Below are 26,488 nucleotides of genomic sequence, written 5' to 3'. Positions count from 1 at the left end.
CTTTTAGGTAATAAGCCCTTTGCTTATAATGCACCAGGCAGGGAGGAAGTACATCCCAAAGTGGGAGAGGATGATCAAGAAAGTGGATTCACCAGACCTGCCTCCGCCCCTTTATCTCACTGTAATGTTCTTACAAATGAAGAAAGGGTGATCAGGGTTCTGTAGTTAACCCTGTTTAAAGAATTGATGACCACAAGCTTTGCCTAAGAAACAGGACAAAGTATACCTTAGAGAATCTTGTCAATGAAAACAATCGGGAAGACAAGATTCAGTCGCAAGCACAGATTCCTGAACTTAATTGTGGCCTGGAACTATCGGAACTGACAGAAGAGGCGCTAAGCTGATTTAACAATCAGGTTTCAGCCCGGAAAGTTCTCTTTAAAGTCAACAGGTTCCTAGAGTTACCACCTCAGTCTCTGTATGTGCTAAAGGATATTTTTACAACCTAGGGGGCTTTCCAGAGCCCATTGTAGTTACCAGAGAACTTGCCAAACTTAGTACCGTCCACCCAAACAGAGAATATGATGGCCTTCACTTTCGTATTTTAGGACCAGAAATGATGGACATGAAGACAGCAGCTATGTCTGCAATCCATGCCAGTTCATGGCTTGACCCTTGGTTTAGAGTAATATTGCACTCTGCAATGACGGAAGATCTTAGAGATCGGGATACCTTACAAAGATTTAAAGACTTGGCATGAGCAGGATCTGCAGCTCTAGAATTCGTACTGCTTCAGACCATTTCCCTATGGGGAACTGTGTCCTTTAAAGACGTGACACAATCTTAACCAGATGCGCTGAGCAGCTAACCCCGGCTTAGGCACTAAATCTGAGGAATAAAGATTTGCTGAACTTATATCTGCTTCCCCAGTCAGAAGTGGAGTCGGTGATAGCTAGGATCACTAGACAAAAACAAGCAACTTCAGAAGAGAAGTAACAACAAAGGGTAGACCTGCTGTACAGAGCCTACAGAGAGGTCTGTTTGAGATTTACAGGCACCCAGGACTTCATACTACTCAAACCAGAGGATCTCGATCTTCTCCCCCTGGAAACGGGAACCAGAGACCCAATGCCCTTATTAGTGTAAGAGCATGCCTCCACAGTGGGGAAGATTTTGTATTGAGGAAAGAAGTAATACCAGTTGAGGTCCAGTCTCTGGACATGAAATTGACATGTTCAGAATTATGTCCCTTCTTCTCTTCCCTACTGTTTATTCTATATTTTAGTTTGTCTAGGTAAGCCACCAATGTGTAGATGTCGAAGCAGGCATCCATGACTGTTAGACTCGATACTAGATATTCTCTTCCTCAAGAGTATTCTATACCAGACTGGCGCAAGCCTCCCAGGTCCCCTAACTGTGCAGGAAGCAGTTGGAAAGCTTCTTTGGACTTTCCCTCCCCCTACCCACCTTTTTTCCCCCATTTTTAGGTTAGTAATTTTTGGCATAATTTATTTTTGTTTATTGCGGAAGTATTGGCTACTCGAGTTGAGGTACCAACCACTATCTTTGCCAATTAACCTCAAGGAATTTGATTATTAAGCATCTACCTTTCGAGATGAGGCTATGAGTTGTAGCACTTTGGAGATGGGGCTATGAGTTGTAGCTCATACCCCTGTCCAGGAAAACTAGTCTATGAAACAAGGGTCCTCCCGCTCTACTTTGGTGGGGAGACAGCCCTGACTGGGGATGACCAGATATCTCGACATGAGCCAACAGATTTTATCTGTTTCATGAAGAAGTTATTTTCTTCCGAACCAGGATTACTATCGGTACCTTTTCTCCGGGGAGATATTACCCGTCCTGAGAAACATTCTCGTCTACCAGTTTCAATCCTCGTCCCAGTACTCGAGCATTCACCTCTCACCACTCCATCAACATACAAGTTGAACAACCACGGCGACATCACACATCCCTGTCTCAGCCCCATTCTCACCGGAAACCAATCGCTCACGTCCTTTCCTAAACTAACACATGCTTTACTACCTTTGTAGAAACTTTTCACTGCTTGCAACAACCTTCCACCAACTCCATATAACCTCATCACATTCCACATTGCTTCCCTATCAACTCTTATCATAAGCTTTCTTTAGATCCATAAACGCAACATACACCTCCTTACCTTTTGCTAAATATTTCTCGCATATCTGCCTAACTGTAAAAATCTGATTCTTAGCCACACTATACTATATAATTCTTGATTGATCTCTTGCTATTACTTATGGTAATTAGATAGTCCAGAGAGGAAGGTTTTACCTTTAACTTCACGGAGATTTCCTACCTCCCAAGGAAGACTTCCCCATAAATGACAACTTTGTATTCCCATAGGAATGAACTACAAATATTATATAACTTGTATTTTTCCTAGCTATGCAAACCTGGGTGATTTACCAAATGTCCTGCCTCAAACCACCCTGCAAGGTGAGTGTTGTGAAGAGACACTAGCAACCTCCTGGATGCTTCTTGCTCATGCGCTGTGTTTATCCAGCATGATGCATGATGCAATCAACAAAATTTTGGTTGAACTGGTCATAGAAAACATGATGAGTAGTAACCTCATTAAATGAATTAAATGACTTAGGTTTGTATTGCTGGGAAAAATACAAATTATATAAAATTTTTAAATCTTTCGTATATAAATTATAAAAGCAACAAGAGGAAAAGAACTAAGATAGATAGTGTGCCTGAGTGTACCCTCAAGCAAGAGAACTATCCCAAGACAGTGGACGACCATGGTGCAAAGTCTATGGCACTACACAAGACTAGAGAACAATGGTTTGATCTTAGGGTAACTAATCAAAGCATAATTTATAAGATTCTTTATAACATGTCTTGCTTCGGTTTTTGCAATCATTTGTTCAAAGTTTCTCTGGTTTTCTACAAGGCTGCTGTCCTCCACCTTCTTGCATATCCATTATATATTATTTCAGAACAAATCTATTGGGCAAGAAACCTGGGTAATGATTGAAAGATTTTAGACGCTTGATTGATATTATGAAGTAGCTTATAAAAATTGTCACAATACTGATAATTAGTTACTGTACCTTTACAGTATTATTATAAACTCTCGTCCTCTTCAGTTTCTTAGGTATTTAATGAATAAACTGGATAAGCACTGCTGTAGCATCGCAATTTTCAAGCAATAGCAATTAGATTTTGTGAATCATAGTTCTTAGCTTTATCTCTCTTAGGGGGACCGTCCGCCATGGTGTTTTGACATAGCAACATTCAGAAATCGAAAATCGTTTTATTGCTTCTATGTATGCATAAAGATATCGTACATGTTCTCCAGAAGTTTCAGCCAATTATTCTTACAAATAATGAAGATATAGTGGTCTTTAAATGACGACGTCATCAGCCTTACTGTGTCATCTGCATGTCTGAGTTTGACAGAATCGTCTTTGTGTGTTCATTTTTGCATATATGTAGCAATTTTTTCAGTTATCTTTCGAAATCTCGTATGTCTGGCAGAAATGGATGGCATTGGTAGAGGGTAGGTGAACGAAATCCACGTCCTACGAGTACAGATGCCAGAGATTCCAAAGACTTATAGAAGTTATAATGCATAATGCATGTGTTAGTTTACTTGCAGTTAGTATGTACATTGGGTTTTCACAACGTCCTAGGGAACTTTATAGCAAGGCCAATGTTACTTAAGGTTATAGAAAAAACAAATACCCTGTAGTCAATTATTTCTTCAAATAATGAAGATATAGCGGTCTTTAAATGATGACGTCATCCTTACTGCATCGTCTGCATGACTGAGTTTGATGGAATCGTCTTTTTGTATAATTTTGCATTCTCTCTCTCTCTCTCTCTCTCTCTCTCTCTCTCTCTCTCTCATTATTTTAAACTGCCATTTATACAAATACTGTAATACCAATGCTCAACTCTTTCTTAGAATCAAATGATGGTTGATTCTCTCTCTCTCTCTCTCTCTCTCTCTCTCTCTCTCAATTAGAACTGCCATCTAGATCAATCAAATGCTATCACTCCAAAGTTAAATTCTCTCAGTATAAAATGATTCATGATCTCTCTCTCTCTCTCTCTCTCTCTCTCTCTCTCTCTCTCAAAATTAGAACTGCCATCTAGATCAATCAAATGCTATCACTCCAAAGTTAAATTCTCTCAGTATAAAATGATTCATGATTTTCTCTCTCTCTCTCTCTCTCTCTCTCTCTCTCTCTCTCGTACTTCTAGCAGAAATGGAAGGCATTGGTAATCTACGTTCTACGAGGACAGCAGCTAGAGTTTCCAAAGACGTATAGAAGTTGTAATGTATGTGTTTGTTTACTTGCGGTTCGTATGTACATTGTGTTTTCACAACGTCCTTGGGAACTTTATAGCAAGGTCAGTGCTACCTAAGGTCATAGAAAGAACAAAAAGTAAGCAGAGAACAAGAAAAAAGAACCAAGAAGTGAGGGAAACATGAATTAGAGTAGAAAGCTGAAACATGCTAACTAAAACACTGGCAACAATGAGAGATCGCTGGAAACTCATGACATCCCTACTCCAAGTGTAATAGTAAACTTAAGGTACAAATACCTCCTTTAGGGTGCGTTTATGTAGGAATAAACAATAATGGTTATCATAGTAATGTTATCTCAATTTCTTTAAGAAAAGAAAAAAAAAATTTGTTGCAAATCTTTGTGAGCTCATAACTCAAAAACATACATATTCATACTTAGGTACATTTTTCTCACTTATTTATTGTTCAATATTAGAGAGAAAGATATAATTGAAAAGAGGAGTAAAAATCCCACAATATTGTGTGACTTAATCTTGATTTTCTTTTTACTTTCTTTTTCACGATTATTTTGCGTCTAAACAAGGAAAAAATTAAGAATTTATAAGAAAAACAAAAATAAAAATTCCATCTCACAGAATTATTCGGTTTATAAAATAGTTTATATGGTATAAGATTCAATACAACTGGTGTCATATTAGTGGGGAAAATGTACCTATTTTTTTTTTTAAATCATTATATTTGCTAAAAAATCAAAGTTTCTAATCAAATGACTTGAAATTTTTAATGTGATGAAGGTATTATATATGTCTAAAACATATATAGAAATGGTGTATTTTGGATCATTAAAAAAAAAATGGCGGACATGGCGGACGGTCCCCTTAAGTTTAACTTTTCGTAATATAGAATTCCCCTGGGGTACATTATATAACTACTGTATATATATCTTGGTCATACACACTTTGATGATGATAGGTTATCTGAAGATAAGTTAACAGGGATACTAATGTCATTTACATTACACATAGAACTAGAAGAAATGTAAGTCAGGACAAGCTTATAAAATTCACAGAGCAAAATATATTCTCAGAAAGGTGAATTTTTCTTATTAAGCCAAGTGTTACTTGCATGAAATAGTATATGTCAAAAGCACTGGGTATATGTTATTCAGCGAGAAAATATAAGCAACCTAGTTGGAATAATATAAAAGGATCTAACAAAATGGGCAGAATATAAAGGAATGCATTTTAGGATGCATAGTTCCCTAGTGAGCATCTTTCTGTTGTTTGATTCATGTCTTGGTCTGATGGCCCTTGAAATATATATATATATATATATATATATGTATATATATATATATGTATATATATATATATATATATATATAAATGTATGTATATTATCATTAAATGCTAAGCTATAACCCTAGTTGGAAAAGCAGGATGCTATAAGCCCAGGGGCCCCAAGAGGGAAAATAGCCCAGTGAGGAAATGAAACAAGGAAAAATTGAATATTTTAAAGAGTAGTAAAAACATTAAAATAAATATTTCCTATATAAACTATAAAAACTTTAACCAAACAAGAAGAGAAAGTAGATAGAATAATGTGCCCGAGTGTACCTTCAAGCATGAGAACTCTAACGCAAGACAGTAGAAGACCATGGTACAGAGGTTATGGCACTACCTAAGACTAGAGAACATTGGTTTGATTTTGGAGGGTCCTTCTCCTAGAAGAGCTGCTCACCATAACTAAAGAGTCTCTTCTACCCTTACCAAGAGGAAAAGTAGCCAATATATATATATATTAAGACTAGTTTTGGATGAAAAAAGACAGGGTTCACACAAGAGATACTTTTGGAATTATGAAAATTTATTGTTAGGTTATTCTAATTGCACATTGTTTGTTAATAGGTTAGTAGTTTGGAAAGATTGTCTTGAAATCATATAATATACTCATTTTGATTATGGTATATAGTTTAATGTTTAAGTAAAATAAGAATATTTACCGGAAACTGTTGTGTGAACTTGTCAGTAGGCTAGCCTAATTGTCAGAAATCTAGAATTTTCCATATCTGTAATTAATTTTTCTACTTAACATGGTTAGAAGGATTGACTTAACAGCATATAATATGCTCAGTATAATCATATACTGTAGTTATGTGTTTAAAATAGAAATAAGAATTAATGTTATCTTTTATTACGATACTTCCGTCATTAAAAACTATTTTCAGACAACTAGGATTGTTTGCATTATTTGCCGGGAGATGGTGGCTGTTCGAAACCTAAAAATTTGCAGGTTAATGGGACCTATACTATGGCATACTGGAAAACAATGATGCAAACAAGTTTAAACTAAGAAAAAAAACTTTATTTGATTAACTTCTAAATTACAAACCATCAAAATCAACACTGTCATTTGTTACTTTTGTTTGCACTACTAGCATTGTCATCCTCGAATAGTGTATCATCCTTTGTTTCATCCAAATTTTTTGAAATGCTTTTGTTGTATATTTAGAAATCAGAAATCCAAAATGAATGAAATAAAGACGAGGTTATATCAAGTGTTTACTAAACACGCCACATAAAACCAAAACTATTGCTTTGTATACGTTTAATGGCCGATCATAACAAACAAACGAATGCATTTACACATGTATACGTTAGCTTTTGCAGCAACTGATATCTTACCAAGTATTGGTTATGTAATAGTAATGTTGTTATTAATGTTTCACTCACTCTATCCTCAGGAATTTAAAATAAATGAAATAAGAGCATTGTTGTATCATGTTTTTCCTAAGAACGCCACCTAAAACAGAAAATGTTTTGTTTACATTTGATTGCCGATCCTAACGAACAAACAAACTCATTTACCCATGCAAGTGATAAGTAATTATACTAAGAGCTTTTAGTAAAGATGTTATTGTGAATAGATATTATGGTATTTGTGTTAAAATATTCATAATAAAAGTGTAGTAATATTAGTCTGGCCTTGAAATTGCCGTTTGACCATTACATGGAGTATAGTACTGTATATGATAGAAAAGCTTTTACTAAGGAAATTTTTGGTGTTTGTCCATTACATGGGGTTGTCCTTTACATGAGAATACATACATACATATATATATTTATAGAAAGATAGATAGATAGATATATTTGTAATTATTTCTTCTTGTTTTCATAGACCATATTCATAAATATACAGTGTGCAAATTTTTTCTATATTTATTGACTAGTTACTGTATACTGTACACTATATCATTTTTTTTAAAAATGTGTTCTCATTGTAGGTTATATGGTGATGTGCCGTTGAGTTCCTCCTCCTTACCACCACCTATGGTAGACATTCCTTCTGCAAGTCCACCGAAACGTAAGCTAAGTGATAACGAAGATGTTGGATCATCGGAAATTCCGTTTAAATTGCCCCGGATGGATGAGAGCAGTGGAAGTAATGAGTTTTGCGAAGACAAGATCTATGTGGATTACCCGGCTTTAACAAAGAAAGATGTGGAAATTAGTCCGAAAGAGCAGCACCCACATTCCAGGGTCATGAAAGCTCTTCAGTTTTCTAGTGCTTCGAAGCACACACCTTTTAATATAGGAGACGACTCCACCAAAAGTAAATCCAAAGAAAGACTCTATACAGAAGAAATGAGTGAGGATTTAGAGTTGCCAAGTTTATCTCATTCAGAGGCAGATGATGGAACTTATACCATGAGTAAACAAACCCAGCATCACATGGATACTGAAGATAGTGACACTGATGCTGAAAATGCCAGGAAACAATCAAAGAATACTGCAGAGGACATGGATATCAAAGATGTTTCTGATAAAGATGACAGTGATGTAGAAATAATTGAAGACAAAGACAGGAGCATTGAAGTTTTGTATGAAAAGCCAAAAGTACAAAAATCATATTTTACAGATGAGGTTGGTTCTCAAGATTTTAATTTGATGCTCTCGGGTACTCAGTGTAACTCTCCATCTGAGGATCATGATAAAAAATGTTCTGAAGAGCAGATCTTTTCTGGAGAATCGGTATCACAACCTCATTCGCAAAGCCCTCTACACATATCTAACTCGGAAGATTTAAGATGCCCTGAGCGTATAATGTCTTCAGGTAACAAAGAAGGATATCAGGAGACTGAGAATAATCATAATACAATTCCAGCTACACAAATGGAGGAAATTTGTCAACCAGCTTTAGTGTCACAACCAGATATTGATTCCTTGATATCATTACCAATTACAGGGTCTTCTGAGTCAAGAAATCAGTCTGGCAGCCGCATGGTGGGTCCATCTTTAATAGAAGATTATGAGCAAACTGAGGAGACTCAAGCCAGTCAAGAAAGTCAGACTTCAGTGAGTGCACAAAAAATAGGAATTGATAAGGCAAGGCCCAATGAACAGAGCATAATGGAGAGTTCGGTAACAAGGCTGCAAATGCCAGATATATTGACCCCATCCACTCAAGATTTAATGGTGGTGCATGAGAGTGATTCCCTGTTTGTCAAAGCAGCAAATGCTGTTAAAGAACGCGGTGAGCAAGTTGAAAAACGAATAGAAGAGAAGTCTTCAGGCTCAAATGGTGACGTTTCGTTAGAATGCGTGGAAATGCCTGTAGATGATCATGATGCAAGTAGCAACAAAATTAAAGTCACCCCTGTTTCTGGATCACAGAAACCATTATCTTCCCAGGTAACTCCAGTTTTGGGTCCCTCTCATCATGTATGCTCACCCAGTACAAAGCTTTTTGCCTCTTGTAAAAATGTGGATGTTTCTAATGCTGATCTGCAAAGTTCAAAAATATTAGCTGAAGAGAGTGATAGTGATGAAGAGGGACGCAGTGTTCGTAAAAGGAAAAGGCTCAGAGCAAAGGGACTAGTGCAGCAAGCCGAGTCCCATGTACAATCATCTCCTGCAATTAAAGGCTTGATCAAGTCCTCTACTCCAAATACTAGTCAAGGCATTAGTCCTAATATATCTGCGTATGGTGGGAGTGACATTGATAAGGATCCGCATGTGTCGGTTATGACTGAAACTTCAAAATCCCATGAAAGTACGCCAGAACAGGTGGTACAGTCGTCAAAGAGTCCCGATTCAATGATGAATACTGGAACAGGAGCCAGCACGCAAGATATTGAGGCATTAATGGGTTTAGACAGCCTCTTGTCAGTTGATGAGCTAAGGAAGTCTGGTTATAAGGAAAGATCAATAAGCATTCAAGGTTGGGAGTACAAAAATCCTTTGACAAATAAGGTGTTTATTATCATAAAAGATCCAGTTCTAGAATTCAGGCATCCAGTTACAAATGAAAACTGTTTTGTTGTATGTGAAAAAGAACAAGGCATAGTTTCAAAAATGAATTTACGACAAATCTTGGATTCCGGGGGCAGTACTCATGGGGCCAATCTGCGTAGAATGTCAGATGTGAGTTTATTATCACGAACATCATCATCGTCAGGTTCTGGGTACCTTGCAGATAAAAGTTCTTCGTCTGGGTCTTCACATCGAATGTCAATGTATTCAACTACAGAATCAACCAGACTTTCCATTGGAAGTGTTGTTACTTTGCCCTCCCCACCACGCGAAAACAGGGACAAGGAACTGGAATTGGCGAGAAGACGTGATGATGGTTATTTTGCTGTTCCCACTGTATCTGCAAGGAATTATCAGAGTGGTAAAGTTGGTGCTACTTCAGTCACATTAGACGAAGGGAAAAATATTGAAAAGGCAAATTTACTTCAGAAAGATTTATTAAAAGAAGATAAATATTCTTCCACGTCAACCAGTGATGATGTGCCGTCCGTGCAAGAAAAGAAGAGACGAGGACGTGGCCGAGGCAGGGGTTCTGCTAGTCGAGGTAAACCAGTTGACCCCTCTGTAGGACAGAGCCGAGGTCGTGGGAAAGGGAGGGGAAAAGGTAGGGGTAGAGGAAGAGAACGCAGGTCCTCAAGTGAAGATACTCATGCTGAGTTTAGTGGAAATGAAGATATACCAGTAATTTCAACCAAGGAACAAATAACTCTTGCAAAGCCTTCAAGTCCAAGAAAGCGTAAAAATTCAGAAATATCCTTGAATGCTGGAGAAACTGGTGAAAATATTTCCTTACCTGGTATGCTGAAATCATTGCCTGAAAATGTACGACAACTGATTGAAAACTCACAAGCTCCTCTTTCTGAAGAGGAGGAGGAAGTATTTTTCCATATGGGAGCAGATCAAGAGAGACAAATGGCACAAGTTTTGAAGAGAGTCAGGGAAATAGATTTGAAACCTGGTCTGCTAGTCTTTGCTCGGTTCGTTGACAATAATTTTTACTCCGCTCTATTAAAGGAAAGAGATGGCACTAATCGTTGGCATGTGCAGTTTACGCTTGATCGGCACGATGCTTCAGTCAGAGATGTATATGTCCTTCCAACAGATATACTTCCAAGGGGTCATCTCTGCTTAGTCAAAGACCAAACAGAGCAGTTTAATGATCTGGGTGTTGTCAGAGGGCATGTGCGTGAGGGTTCAACTCTTTTCCATATTATAGAAACTGACAGAGGCAATACTGAACGTGTTCTCCACTCTCATATATTTTTAACAGAGCTACAAGCTAAAGAACTCTTATCAGCACGGCATCACTTCCGCTCAATGGTGGCTTCCCCAGGGAGAGATGTGTCTCTAGATAATATTGTCGCTGGAACTCGTCGCAGAACTCCCAGCAAACTGTCATCACCTCATAGTAGAAAAGCCGATGAAAACCTTGATTCAAGTGAATCTGCTATGGGAGAATTTGATGAGATGGTCACCGCATCAATTTATTCTCCATCCAGTAAAAAGACACCAAGTCGAGCACGTAAAGGCATCAAAAAGCAAGATTTATCAGTTTTACGAGAGGAAAGTGAGAGTGAACTAGATACATGTTATGCACCAAGTACTCCGAAAAGTAGAAAGCGAGCTGGATCATCAAGAACGTCTCGTACGCCAAAATCTACGAAGACTGAACAAAAAGTTGAATTAACTAGTGCTGCCAACACTTCTGAAGCCAAACCCCACAGTAGCACAACGGAGGCTCCACAGCCTGTAAACGTAGAAGAACTATGCACAAAGGAAACTCCAAAAACACCTTTGAAGAAGCGTGGAAGACATTCTAGTAAGTCAAATTAGTTTTCTTTAAACAGTTAACTCCCCGTTAAGACGAGGGTTATGTTCCTGGAGAGGTTTTGTTAATGGAAATCGTGTTACTGGAACATAATTTCTCCATAAGGAATAATGGTAATAGAGGGTGTTACATTCCTGGCCTTTGGCAAAATCATGGCCTTTGGCAAAATCAGTCTATTTTGGGATTTTGTTACTTTGACACTTAAATAAACACATTATTAATATAATTGAAGGTCACAGAAACGATAAAAACTCATATTCGTACTCTACTTATATTTATTTTATAGTAAAATAAGTTATTACCCATGTACAGTCGGCGTCAAAATTGATGCAACAAATTTCAGAGGATTTCGTTCGGAATTCACTAATTGGCAACTACAACGCGTATCTCAAAAACTTATTTTTTTTCCCTATAATGAAAACTCTTATCAAGTAAAATAGGCTAACATAAGATGCTCACATATCCTATCTATGATATGTATAAGAATCATAAGAAAAAATAACGTAATAGTAATTATTTCAAAGAATAGTAACGAAACAATTAAAAAAAATTCGTTCAACACAGGATTACCAACATTACTGATGTATATTTCAAACAAGTAACTAAAGTATAAAAGGAAAATCTTCGAAACATTAAACATAATCAACCGTAAGGACGTAAATTCAACATAGAAGTTGGGTGGGTTGGTAATTCTGATATTCGCATTTATGAATCGGCCGTTCAGACTCTACCTGAGCTTTGGCTTCTCTTTAGACCAACAAAAAACGTAACAATATTTACCCAACTTATGAATCACCAGCCATGGCCTACTAGTGGGGTGGGGGGTGGTGCCCTAATATCCTCATCGCCAGTCGGTAATACTTGGACAGGGACCATGACCCCAGTCCTCACCCCCCCCCCATTAACCTTAGTCGCAGCCTTCAGCTGAACATAGTGATCTTTGAGAGAAGAACGTTTGGCCAAGAAGACCCCCGCGTAGTTGCCAATTAGTATGCTTCATTATAATTATTGTCATCCTTTTTATCTGATAATAAGTTCAGTATCAGTAATTAACAGAAGGCCTTTCCCATTTGAATGGCCAATTTTAGTTCCAATAATTGTTTATATATATAAAAAATCTTCGTAGAAACATCTGCAACAATGTGATATCAGTTTTCACCGTTGATATCAGTAGGCAGGCTCCAAATGCGTAAGCAAGGGATAATTTGATTTGTAAATTAGTTCTCTACTTTTATAGCATTATACAGAAAGTTATGATTTCTTTTGATAAAAAACAAAAAAAAATTAGTATCGAGTTAAATGAAACATAAATAAGACACAATATGGTTTGAAGAAACGAAATCCAAGTTATATGCGTGTTTAACTAAATGGTTAGGCCTATTTCAATAATCAAGGAAATATATTTTCCAGCTTGTTATATAATAAAATGAGTTGTTTGAATATCTAGATGGTTGTAGCCTAAACATGGTTTTCCATTAATTAGGTTTCATTACCATGAGCTTTATAAATTGTTTAGTAGGAATACGTAAAAAATGTATTGTTGAATCTTACATTCGCGTATCATGTTACTTAAAAAGATTTACATTTCATATTCTGTTTTGTAATATATATATATATATATATATATGTGTGTGTGTGTGTGTGGTGACTCCGGCACTCAGGCATAGCTCGAGTATTAGATTATCTAAAATTTAGGTAAACGTGTATATAAACTTCTTTGGGCTTTATAAAAAGAAATCATAATACAGTAGTTTACGATATAGCGCTATAAATGTAATTTACAATTACATGGCCATTGGTCATGCAATCGGCGTAACATTAGGCCAATGTTCATGCACTCGGCGGTTCCTGCTGCCACTAAATGGTGAACGCTCAATATCACACATTGAATGATGCATATGTTTCTACGGGGGAAATCATTTTATTTTTTCTTTTGATAAACAATTATAGAACTAAAACTGAGCATTCTCTAGGAAAATGGTTCTATAGTCAATCACTGATACTTATTATCAAATAAAGAGGATGACAATAATTGGAATAAAATATACTAACTGGTAGCCCCACGAGAGTTTCTAACAAACTACGTACAATTTGTTGCATCAGATTTGATGCCGACTGTACATTCACACTATAACGCATCACTCTCGTCACCACTGTTGGCTGTCACCTGCCTCGCTCCCGTCCCCATATCTCTCTCTCTCTCTCTCTCTCTCTCTCTCTCTCTCTCTCTCTCTCTCATTTTAATTAAAGATTATTTATTTACAATGAATTTTATATCATTAAGTATATTTTTAAGCTAAAAAAAAACACACTAAACAAAACTATCGTAAGTACGAACGCACAATGCTACGACGTGTGCATATCAAACACATTAGCGATTTATTTTTCTTTCATTTCGGTTAATAAATAACAGATCGTAACCTATTTTTCCTTTTAGTCTAATGATTGTTTATTTAAAATTAATATTATATCAATAAGTACATATTAAGTTAAAATTCACAATGAATTGTACTACGTGGTATTTAGGAACGCTACAACATAGGCATATCATACGCATTAGCTATTTATTTTTCTTTCATTTCGGTGATGAAATAGAAGATTGTAACATTTTTCCTATTAGTCTAATAATTATTTATTTACAATTAATTCTATATCAATAAGTACATATCCAAGTTAAAAAAAGACAATGAACGGTAATCTCTGGTATGTGCGGACTCAATGCTACTACGCATATCAAACAAATTAACCGTTCATTTTTCTTTCATTTCAATAAATAAATAACTGATCGTAACATATTTTTCCTTTTAATGTCATGTTTATTTATTTACAATTAATTTTATTTTGTTTTCATACATTTCGTTTAAAGTAATTATTATTAGTTATTCATCATCATCATCATAATCATCTCCTCCTCCACCTATTGATGCAAAGAGCCTCTATTAGTCTATTAGTTATTATGTGAATTCTCCCTCTCTCTCTCTCTCTCTCTCTCTCTCTCTCTCCCCCTTCTCTCTCTCTCTCTCTCTCTCTCTCTCTCTCTCTGTGTGTGTGTGTGTGTGTGTGGGGCAGGAAATTCAACTTGCGTAACATCAGACATTTCGTGTTAACAGAATTCAACTCAACAAATTCCAACTCGTGTAGCTTTGAAATCGTGTTAACAGAACTTGTGTAAATGGGGACTTAACTAGATTGAAATTTAGGGGGCTATAATTTCATATGTACAGTTCAAGTTAGAATTACAGTATTCATAAAGACATCCATATGAAATAGCACACCTAGATAAACTTTATAAATAATATAAATTAATATTTATACTGTAATGATGGGAGACTGTTAATCCACTGCAAAAAGCAAATATTCCATGTTCCCAAAAATGTTTATAACCTAGCTGTTCTGGTTTTTAGAAAATAATCTCTGAGAGATAGAAATAGGACATTTTTTTATTTTTTTGTAATCCTAGTTAGATTTTACTAAAAACAATTTTATTAATAGAATTTCTTATTTCTATACTCACCTGATGATTATATTACTTTCTTCTCTGGGAACTTTGAATGTCAATGTTACTCACTAAAATCAAGAATTTTCCCATTGTTCCGTAACTGAAATACAAACGACGCTATTTTATTGGGTATTACTTTCGGCGTAGCTGAAATGACGAGCCATTAGAATTTTAACAAGGGTTTACTACCCCATCGCTAGTTAGCGGGGGTAGAGGAGGGTAGCGTGCTACCCCCCCCCTCACACACGCCTGTGCTTGAGCTCACTTCGCTCTAGGCTCGGATGGTAGACGAACGTGTCCTCTCTCATCCTCGCCTCGCTCTTGACAGCCATTGATGGCGCGCATTCTTTCTCCTGTGGACGCACACCAATACTCTTCCGCGCGCCCGTCATGATTCTCCTGCACGCCTGCGCGCGCAAATATTCTCATGCGCGCTTTATCTCCTACGGACGCACGCCAACACTCCCGCACGCCCATCATGATTCTCCTGCACGCCCACACACGCTCTTTCTCCTACGGACGCACGCCAACACTCTCCCGCACCCCTATCATGATTCTCCTGCACGCCCGCGCACGCAAATATTCTCATGCGCTCGCTCTTTTCCTACGGACGCATGCCAACACTCCCGCGAGCCCATCATGATTCTCCTGCACGCCCGCCCGCGCTCTTTCTCCTACAGACGCACGCCAACACTCTCCCGCGCGCCCATCATGATTCTCCTGCATGCCCGCGCGCTCTTTCTCCTACGGATGCACCCCAACACACTCCCCGCGTGCCCCTCAGGATCGAGGTGGTATTGGGAAAGTCCTAGGCTACAAGTTTCCATCTAAAGAACTTCAGAACAACTTCCTAGGACGAGTCACACTTCTTCATACCTTCACACACAGCTTGCGTAGGCCGCAGTCCTTGCGTAGCAAGGTTCTAGCGAGGTGCAGGGACTCCTTATTTCTTGGGTGCTTACACACTCAAATAACGAGCCCCCGGGCAAAGCCAAAAAGCCAGATTGGCAGGGACGTCCACCCTTCCCAATGGGTGAGTCACCCCTCTTAAATAGCTTGGTTTATATTCCAGTTACGGAACAAATGACAAATTTGTAGATAATTTGTATTTTTCCTAACTATACAAACCTTAGCTATTTAATCAAACTTGCCCGCCAGCCCTATCCCCCTTGAAGTCCTACCTCCAAGCAAAGTGAGCTCAAGCACAGGTGTGTGTGTGGGGGTTGGGGGGGAGCAAGCTACCTTCCCCCACCCCCGCTAACTAGCAGTGTGGGTAGTAAACCCTCATTAAATTTTAATGGCTCGTCATTTCAGCTACGCTGAAAGTAATACCCCTATTAAATAGCTAAGGTTTGTATTGTTAGGAAAAATTCAAATTATCTACGAATTTGTCATTTTCAATATCAAACTTACCCGATGATCATATAGCTGCATCCCTGCTGCCCGACAGAAAAAACCTACGGGCGGAATACGCCAGCGATCGCTATACAGGTGGGGGTGTACATCAACAGCGCCATCTGTCAAGTAGGTACTCAAGTACTCGATGTCAACAAAGAACCAATTTTCCCTCTGTCGTGCCACAGGCAAGACCTACTAAATACGCCGTCCCTAACTGGATTTGTTTTCACAACGGTTTGGTGAAGTACACTATTCCAGTTTTGAGCTTTCGCTATGCAGGGGTTTTATCTTCATTTCAAAACTTGAACTCGTTTTGGATAGATTTAATTATGGTGACGAAGAGAGTATGGACTCTCTTTCACTTTTAAATGGCCGACCCTTCCCTTAGACGGAAGTGTTGGTGACGAAGAGAGTATGGACTCTCTTTCACTTTTAAATGGCCGACCCTTCCCTTAGACGGAAGTGTGTTTAGGTTTTTGGTAATTTTGCTTAACAAGTTATAGATCTATTTATTTTATATCTCTCCGCCTTTATAGGCCTCTTCGATTAACTTTCCATTTATTATAAACTTATAAAAATTAATTTTTATGTTTGTTTATATGCGACCTTTCCTAATAGTAGGCGGTCCTTACTTGGAACCGAAGTTAATTAACATTGAGCCCGTCATATCGTATTTACCTTTTAAGAATTTAATACTTTTTTAATTTTAATGTTTTATGAAAGAATTTCTTTGATAGTCTCGTACTGTTTTCAAAGATGAACTAACGTTTAGTTTAGTCTCCGCAGTTGTTGACGTTCAGAACGTTCAACATGCGCTCTATCGTTACGATAGAGAGAGAGTATTTCACGGTTTCACGTTGCAGTAAGAGTAAACCGATTCTAGCGTTTCGTTCATTCTTTCTTAGCTTAAATGGTTAAAATTCTAAATAAAGGAACTTTTTATTTGGGAAACCTTTCAGTTTTTTCCTTTAGCAAATAATATGTTTTAATGATATATAATTGGGCTCTTCTCTCAGGTTCTAAGTCAAGAGAGAAGAGAGACGGAGGGAGAGAGGAGAGAATAAACGTTTCGTTCAAGCGGGTAACGTTGTTCTCGTTTTTTACTCTTCTCCCTAGTCGCTGTAGGGGAAGAAGGTAAAACGTTTTTAGAGTTTTATTCTTGTTCCCAGGCTTTATGCGGTGAGAGATTTTAAACGTAGTTTATTTTATCTAGTGTTTAGTCTCTTTTCCAGCCACTGAATTCTTTATCTTTAATTATGTTTTTCTGTTGCATTGTAAAACTATTTTCGCAATTACTACCTTTTAATGAAGGATAGGATTGCGTGTTTCAGGTAGAAATCAGTTAAAGTTTCGATTTCAGTGAAATAAGTGCAAACAGAAAATCAAAAGTGATAAAGTGATATGCGCAAAGTGTTACAGTGTTGCGTTCGAGGGTTCGTCTGTTCGTGCCAGTTGTTCACCTAGTCCGGGACCTCTTACAAGCTCCCAAGCCCAGGGGAGAAGTAATGTCGAAGGACTTATGGGTTCCACAGGCCTTGATCGACGAACAGACGTTTCCCTCCGTGGTTTCGGGTGTATCTACACACGTTGCCGACGTGATCGCCCCACCCACACAAAGACGAGAGAGCCCATTTATTCCTCGTCTGCGGAAGAGGTTTCTCGTAGAAACCATGGACCAAATCTTGCAGCTTTTTAAGTGCAAGTCGGTCCCTTCCGCGCAAGTCCAACGGCCTAGGTGTAGCCACTGGGTCAGTTCGGACTCGCTGCAGTCATCCGACGACTGCACACCTCCCAAGAGAGGCAAGGTGGTACCGCAACAGGCAGTAACTCCGTCTGTTGCCGCACCAGCTGTTTTAGACCCTCAGTCACAACGGACAGTAGCCCCGTTTGTTGCCGTCTTTTGTAGACCCTAGTGGTCTTTACTGCAGTCTATGCAGACTCAGTTAGCTGCGGTTATGCAGGAGTTTCGTGCGGAGAAGGTTTACACTGCTCTCGTTAGCCTACAACCTGCCACGGTTGTGCGCCCAGCTCACGCTGAGGCTGCCTGCTCCCACACTCCGGCTGCGGAGAGCTCCACCTCCGATGCGCGATCGACCCTGCCAGACGCATGTTAACGTTAGCCGACGTGCGGCTCCCTCCGTTAACATGCGTGAGCTACCGCATCAGCAGTGGGAAGGTGGAGTCAAGCTGCCATGTTTTGACGCGATGCGTTAGTTTCCGCAACCCACGGCAGTCCCCACCACGCACCACCACTCCGCTTTGGTTGTTGCCTGCTCCCACACTCCGACTGCGGAGAAGGTTGACGATGCACCCGTTGGCCTACAGCCTGCCACGGTTGTGCGCCCAGCATGGCTGCCTGCTCCCACACTCTTGTTGTGAGAGCTCCTCCACCCATGCGCAGTCGACCCTGCCAGACGCATGCTGACTCCCACAGACACACGGAGCACTCCGTTGCCGTGCGTGAGCTACCACAAGCTGCCGTGTTTTGACACGGTGTGTCAGCCTCCGCAACCCACTGTGGTTACCGCCACTCGCCCGCAGCAGACTAGTCAGTCAGGAGTTGAGGCTTCCCCACACAGCTTTGGTTGTTGCCAGCTCACAGACTGTCAAGCAGTTACATGACGTTGCCTTCTGGTCTGCTACTATGCACCAGTGCTGTATGTCCTCACGCACCTGTTGTGGTTGACAGTTCAGTTTTTGACAGTTCACAGACTGTCAAGCAGTTACATAACGTTGCCTTCTGGTCTGCTGCTTATGCACCAGTGAAACCCTCACTGAGATAACCTAGCTTTTCTCGGACATGGTTCCTGTAGATGAGAAAGTGCTGTTCTCCCTCCTTCTGATATTCCCTTGAGGACTCTGTCATTTGGAGAGGAGCCTTAAGCTGCTTAGCCTCCTATGGACTTTAATTAAAGCATAACATGCTTCCAGGGATGGTAATGGTTCCGCTTCAGTCGCTAATCCCGTCTGTTGCCACACCTGCTCCCATAGACCCTAATGGGCTTTGTTGCAAGACATGCAGTCCAAGCTTAGTTCTTGATAGAGGATTTTTTACGGAGATGAACCTTCTAGCCAACAACCTTCCTACCGGTTGGTTGTACGCCCTGTTGACGCTGAGGTATCCTACTCACGTCCGCCAGTTGAGATGGTTCCTCCACCGGTGCGACCCAGTGTGGGTTGCCAGTCGCACGTTGACGTTAAGCGACTCTCGGAGGTGGTTGTGGACGTTCAGTGTGTCACTAGGAAGACGTTCAACAACCAGCAGAGGTGACTTGTTGTGACGCAGTGCGGCAACCTCATCAACCCGGTAGGGGGTTGTCTGCACAACCCAGACAGTCTAGACAGTTTCGGGTTGTCGCTGTACTTCCTCGCGTCCCCATGGTTGACAGTTCACAGACTGTGCAGCAGTACCATGATCTTGTGTCCGGCTCCGTCACGCATCCACCAGTGCGACCGGATTCAGCGAGTCAGACGTTGCCCACTCCGTTGCCGTTTCCTCATCAGTTTCGGATGAGGAACCCTCTGATGAGGACATGGCTGAACAAGACGATCAACCCCCAGCCCTGCTATCCATCCAGAAGATGCTGAAGAAGGAACACGGCCCAGTCAGGCTGTGGATGAGTCTGGTTAGGACACTGTCATCCGTGGTTCAATTGGTGTCACTTGGAAGACTACACCTCCGTCCTCTTCGGTATCATCTAGCTCTTCACTGGAAAAGGACAAGACGCTAGAAGCGGTCTCGATCCCGGTTTCCGGAAAGATAAGTCTGGTCTGACTTGATGAAAGGACTTTATCAACCTTTGAAAGGGTCTTCCCCTGACTGTTCAGACTCCCAACCACTTTCTCTTCTCAGACGCATCGGACGTAGGCTGGGGTGCGACCTTAGGCGGTAGGGAATGCTCGGGATTATGGAACTCGAGTCAAAGGACAATGCATTTCAACTGCAAGAAGCTTCTGGCAGTACGTCTGACCTGGAAAAGCTTCAGGTCTCTCCTTCAAGGCAAAGTGGTGGAGGTGAACACGGTCAACTCCCTGCTTTGATGTACATCTCCTAGCAAGGAGGGACCTACTCTCTGACATGGTACGAGTTCGCAAGTGACCTCCTCTCCTGTTCAACAGGTCTAGACTTTTCACTAGTAACGAGTTTCATCCAAGGCAACTTGAATGTCTTAGCAGATTGTCTCAGTAGGAAGGGACAATAATTCCAACATATTGGACCCTCCACAAGGATGTATGCAAGAGACTTTGGGTCACCTGGGGCCAGCCAACCATAGATCTCTTCGCAACCTCGATGTCCAAGAGGCTCTCAATACTTTGCTCACCTATCCCGGACCCAGCAGTAGTTCTTATAGATGCCTTTCTACTAGATTGGTCTCATCTAGATCTATATGCATTCCCTCCGTTCTAGATTGTCAACAAGGTACTGCAGAAGTTCGCCTCTCACGAAGGGACAAAGTTGACGCTAGTTGCTTCCCTCTGGCCCGCGAGAGAATAACTTACCGAGGTACTTCGATGGTTAGTAGACGTTCCCAGAACACTTCCCCTAAGGGTGGACCTGCTACGTCTGCCACGCGTAAAGAAGGTACTCCAAGGCCTCCACGCTCTTCGTCTGACTGCCTTCAGAATATCGAAAGACTCTCGAGAACTAGAGGTTTTTCGAAGGAGGCAACCAGAGCGATTGCTAGAGCAAGGAGAACATCCACCCTTAAAGTCTACCAATCGAAGTGGGAAATCTTCCGAAACTGGTGCAAGTCAGTTTCCGTATCCTCGACCAGTACCTCTGTAACTCAAATAGCTGACTTCCTCTTATATCTGAGGAAAGAGCAATCTCTTTCAGCTCCCACTATCAAGGGTTACAGAAGCATGTTGGCATCAGTCTTCCGTCACAGAGGCTTAGATCTTTCCAACAATAAAGATCTACAGGACCTCCTTAAGTCTTTTGAGACCAAGAAGGAGCGTCGTTTGGTTACACCTGGTTGGAATTTAGACGTGGTTCTAAGATTCCTTATGTCAGACAGGTTCGAACCACTTCAATCAGCCTCCCTGAAAGATCTCACCTTTAAGACTCTTTTCCTGATATGCTTAACCACAGCTAAAAGAGTCAGTGAGATTCATGCCTTCAGCAAGAACATCGGATTCTCATCCGAAACGGCTACATGTTCTACATCTTGGTTTTCTAGCCAAACACGAGCTGCCTTCTCGGCCTTGACCAATATCGTTCGATATTCCAAACTTATCGTATAGTTGGAAATGAACTAGAAAGAGTATTATGTCCTGTAAGAGCTCTTAAGTTCTATTTTAAAACCTTTACGAGGCCCGTCTGAAGCTTTATGGTGTTCAGTTAAGAATCCATCTTTGCCTATGTCAGAGAATTCTTTATCCTATTTTATCAGACTGTTAATACGAGAAGCTCATTCCCTTCTGAATGAGGAAGACCAAGCTTGGCTGAAGGTAAGGACACACGAAGTTAGAGCTGTCACAACTTCCGTGGCCTTTAAACAAAATAGATCTCTGCAAAATATATTCGACGCAACCTATTGGAAAAGCAAATCAGTGTTCGCGTCTTTTATCTTAAGAATGTCCAGTCTCTTTACGAGAACTGCTACACTCTGGGACCATTCGTAGCAACGAGTGCAGTAGTGGTGGGGGCTCCACTACTACAATTCCCTAATTCCAGAACCTTTTTAATCTTTCTCTTGAAATATTTTTGGGTTGTCCGGAAGGCTAAGAAGCCTTTCGCATCCTACTTGATTTGGCGGGTGGTCAAAATCATTTCTTGAGAAGCGCCTAGATTAGAGGTTTTGATGAGGACCTTTAGTATGGGTTGCAACCCTTCATACTTCAGCTCCTAGGAGTCGCTCAGCATCCTATGAGGATCGCGAGGCTCAGTAAGGAAGACGTACTTAAAAAGGCAGAGTAATTGTTCAAGTCGTCTTCCTTACCAGGTACTTATTTATTTTATGCTTGTTATTTTGAATAACTGCTAAAATGAAATACGGAATACTTAGCTCATAATGTCAACTTGTAATGCTGGTCTCTACCCACCCCCCTGGGTGTGAATCAGCTATATGATCATCGGGTAAGTTTGATATTGAAAAATGTTATTTTCCTTAGTAAAATAAATTTTTGAATATACTTACCCGATGATCATAAATTAAAGGACCCACCCTTCCTCCCCAATAGAGAACCAGTGGGACAGAGGAGAAAATTGGTTCTTTGTTGACATCGAGTACTTGAGTACCTACTTGACAGATGGCGCTGTTGATGTACACCCCCACCTGTATAGCGATCGCTGGCGTATTCCGCCCGTAGGTTTTTTCTGTCGGGCAGCAGGGATGCAGCTATATGATCATCGGGTAAGTATATTCAAAAATTTATTTTACTAAGGAAAATAACATTTTTCTATAGAATAAGATTACTATTATATTATATTACCAAAGAAAAATAGTGTGGACTTGACCTTATTTAGGAAACTGGCAACATTAACCCTCTGGTAATTTCGACCAGGACAAAATCACTGTCAAGTTCATCACTTGCAAACTTAAGTTGACATTTTATAGTGTAAATAATAAAGGAATAAAGATAGAAAGAAAATTGGAACTCCACCAGAAAGCGGAATAATTTTCTATATAGCTTCATGAACAGATGAACAACGAGGGCTTCTTTGGATCCTCATAGGGCTAAAGAAGTTAAGAAATAGATTAATCTTTATTTGAAGCCAAAACCTTTAGCTTAATCATATACACAGTAAAGATGTTGTGTACACTAGGTGATTACAATGAAGATTTGGCTTCAAATAAAGATTAATTTATTCTTGGTTTCTTTTCCCTCCGAGGATATGTGCCCAACCCTACCGCCTTTTCTGTGTTTAAAAGATTTATAGGGTAATTTTCTCTCTTCAAACCCTGAAGTATCTCTCAGGGTGAGGAAGTAGAGTTTCCTTTGACTAAGGACAGTGGACAATAATATCAGTCTCGAAGATTTAATTTCTTGGGTTTGTGATGGCCTATTGGAAATTTCCCTGCCTGGTGTTCTGCTGGACAGACCGAGTCCCGCTTAAACTTGATAGTTTCCTGTTGTTTCTGCAGCCTCACTATCCTTGTGAGCTAAGGATGGGGGTTTTGGGAAAGCCTATAGGTTTATCTGCTGAGTTCTCAACAGCCATTACCTGGCCCTCTCTGGTCCTAGCTTCAGTTATGATATGGTAAGTCTCTAGGGCATTGTCATTGTCCCTTGCCTTTGCTATTTGCAACCTTTAAACTTATTGCATTTCTGGGCTCCGACCAGTGTCGCCCAGTGAAATGCTCCTCTAGCACCATTTCTAAGGTATATAACTGCTATATATTACCAGAGAAAAAATTGCATAAGGATGCCAGGTTGAACCCAGCTCGCTCACCTATAAAAGGTGTCGATATGTAATACTGGGGCGTGATAAATCACAACCAGAGGCCTCGTACCATTTAGATATCTCCTGTCAAAATCCCCGAACAGCGAGGTGCCGTTCAACCTCCCACTACTACTAACAATCCCACGCCGGTGACGTCACTCCTTTTTAGCACGCAATTTGTTTTGCCGTTTTTACCTTGTGTGTGTATTTCCCGGGTTTTTTTTTTCTGGATTTACCTCAAGATGTCGGACTCTACTGTCCCTCCATCTAAGTTAAGTACCGGATCTATGAGTTTTGAGATTTTGGAGGGGGCCTTGCCCCGTTTTGTTTATATTATTCAGCTTTATTATTCACGACCTTTCGTAGGTCTTTCGTGGGCTCGGCTCCTTTTTCTCTCTCTCTCTCTCTCTCTCTCTCTCTCTCTCTCTCTCTCTCTCTCTCTCTCTCTCGTTCCTTCTTAACGATTTTCAATAAGTCCTCCATACTGATTGTTTCTCGTTATGAACCTTACGGATATCCACGGTTCACACACCGTTTTAATTTTTATTGCTTGGTTTTTATGATAACAGTTATTACATATACGTGTGCGTATTTTCGGTAGGTTGGCATGCCTGATCGCCTTTGGCGTTTTATTTCACATTTTATTACTTGGATTACTTACGTTCGCACGCCACGGACTTGCTTATCATTTTAACGTCATTCGTTTGCTTGCATTAGCTCGAGGGGCTTTCATGAGTCAGATATTACATATTAGTTTTCATTTTGTTAGAACTTCACTGACCCTATGTTATGTTGGTAGCCCTGCCTACTCCCAGCGGTCCTATGTTATGTTGGTAGCCCTGCCTACTCCCAGCGGTCCTATGTTATGTTGGTAGCCCTGCCTACTCCCAGCGGTCCTATGTTATGTTGGTAGCCCTGCCTACTCCCAGCGCCGTCAGGCTTGATTTCTCCTGTCTCGTGTTCGCTCCCTTGTTTGTTTTACGATTGATGTTTAACTATGTTATTATTATTATCATCCAGCATGCCTTCCTACCTTATTTTTCCCTACGTTGTGTTTATTATAGTGTTATTAGTCCTTCCGAGTGATCATATCAATCGTGGGTCTGGCAGGTTGGTATACCTGCTATCGCCCCACTCCTAGCCTCCTCCCGCCGTTACCCCACCCCAGGGTTCCCTCCCTCTCTCTCCCTGATTGAGTTTGAGTCACTTTATAGCGCGATGTACCCCTCCCGGGGGCATCCGCTTTGCACGGGCGGTTCCCATTGTTTTGTGAGGCATACTATTATTATACATTCACGTACATTACTTACTCTTTCTACTACTCTACCCGGTCGTAGTCGTTTTCTTTCCGTCGCTCGTTTGGCCAACAATCGGCGGGAAGTTTGCGGCTCGTTCCTTGGTACCTTGTTATGTTATATTTTTTATCAAGTTTTGTACGCGCTACTCCCCCGGTCCCGCACGTCACGGACCCGTTGAAGATCCCTTTCCCCCTCTAGTGTCACGCACCTTACGGACCTTATATATATATATATATATATATATATATATATATATATATATATATATATATATATATATATATATATATATATATATATATATATATTAAGATTTCATTACGGGATCCCCGGAAGTAGCTTTTATACATTACCATCCGGTCGAGTAGTTTAGTTACGCCTCGGAGCCATCGTTACTCTTTCTTACTTGGATTAACTTTATATTAGTCACATATATTTTATATATACGATCCTTGTTCTCGACCTTCCCTTCCCTCTTTTGATATGATCACGGTTACGGTCTGGCTTGATTTCAATTCCTTTTACAATCAAAATAGTTATTTTGGTATTGACGATTTGCTTACATTCAATATACTTTGTGGCTATATATAAAAGATTTATATCATTTTGGTATTGATATTTAAGCAATCCGGACCCCATGGTTCCGATTTGCTTACATTCAATATACTTTGTGGCTATATATAAAAAAGATTTATATCATTACAGTGATACCTCTGGATATGAAAGTTTCTGCTTACGAAAAATTCAGGATGCGAAAAGTGATTCGAACATTTTTATGCCCCAGGATACGGATAAAATTTCAGGATACGAAAACCTTACGAGATCCCAACTCTTCGCCGAGAGTAATTTTAAAAAGCGCGCGCCGCCTGACTTTGAACTTGGGTAGACTCACTTACAGCCTCCCACTCACCCATTGGTTATCTCCCTACTCAGACGCTAGCTGACGCCATAAGATCCTGCTTTCCTATTGGTCGGCAACTATCCCAGCTTGCCTACGCACGGGCGTTCATCTCTCTCTCTCTTTTCGTTCCGACCGCGGTATCGTTAACAGACATTGTGTGCTTTCGCTTGTTGTGTTAATATACAGTACATTCGTACGCCACGTGTTATCGTTAATAAACATTTGTTACTGTGCACTGTACTGTATTAGTGTTTACTATACATAGACTGTATATAACGTTACGTAGTGTATTATATTACGTATTACTGTAGCCATGGGTCCCAAGAATGTTGCCGAAGGAAAGAAGAATAAGACGATGCTCTCAATGGAGACGAAACTTGAAATCGTTAAAAAGTACGAGTCTGGCATGCGTTTAAGTGCGATCGCCAAGGAATATGGCCGGAATCCATCTACGATATGCACCATCCTGAAGCAGAAGGCGGCCATAAAAGCAGCGACACCTTCTAAGGGTGTCACTATTTTCTCCAACAAGAGAACGCACGTGCATGACGAGATGGAGAGGCTGCTTCTTGTGTGGATCAAGGACAAAGAGATCTCAGGAGACACCATCACTGAAACT

At 40.2% G+C, this 26,488-nt stretch overlaps 1 protein-coding gene across 2 annotated transcripts in view; it reads left to right on the top strand.

The window, feature by feature from the left end:
- LOC137623335 (TP53-binding protein 1-like) overlaps nucleotides 1-26,488 on the top strand; it is a 315,782-nt gene that overhangs the window by 209,559 nt on the left and 79,735 nt on the right. For both annotated transcript variants that reach the window (XM_068354144.1, XM_068354143.1), the window contains exon 8: nucleotides 7,530-11,377. In XM_068354144.1, coding sequence (XP_068210245.1) covers nucleotides 7,530-11,377 — 3,848 coding nt within the window. The remainder of the gene's footprint in view (nucleotides 1-7,529; nucleotides 11,378-26,488) is intronic.

This window comes from Palaemon carinicauda, chromosome 30 (genome assembly GCF_036898095.1).
Source record: "Palaemon carinicauda isolate YSFRI2023 chromosome 30, ASM3689809v2, whole genome shotgun sequence".
NCBI lineage: Eukaryota > Metazoa > Arthropoda > Malacostraca > Decapoda > Palaemonidae > Palaemon > Palaemon carinicauda.
Note: the sequence above shows the minus strand (reverse complement) of the source record. Positions and strands in the feature narration are given on the sequence as shown.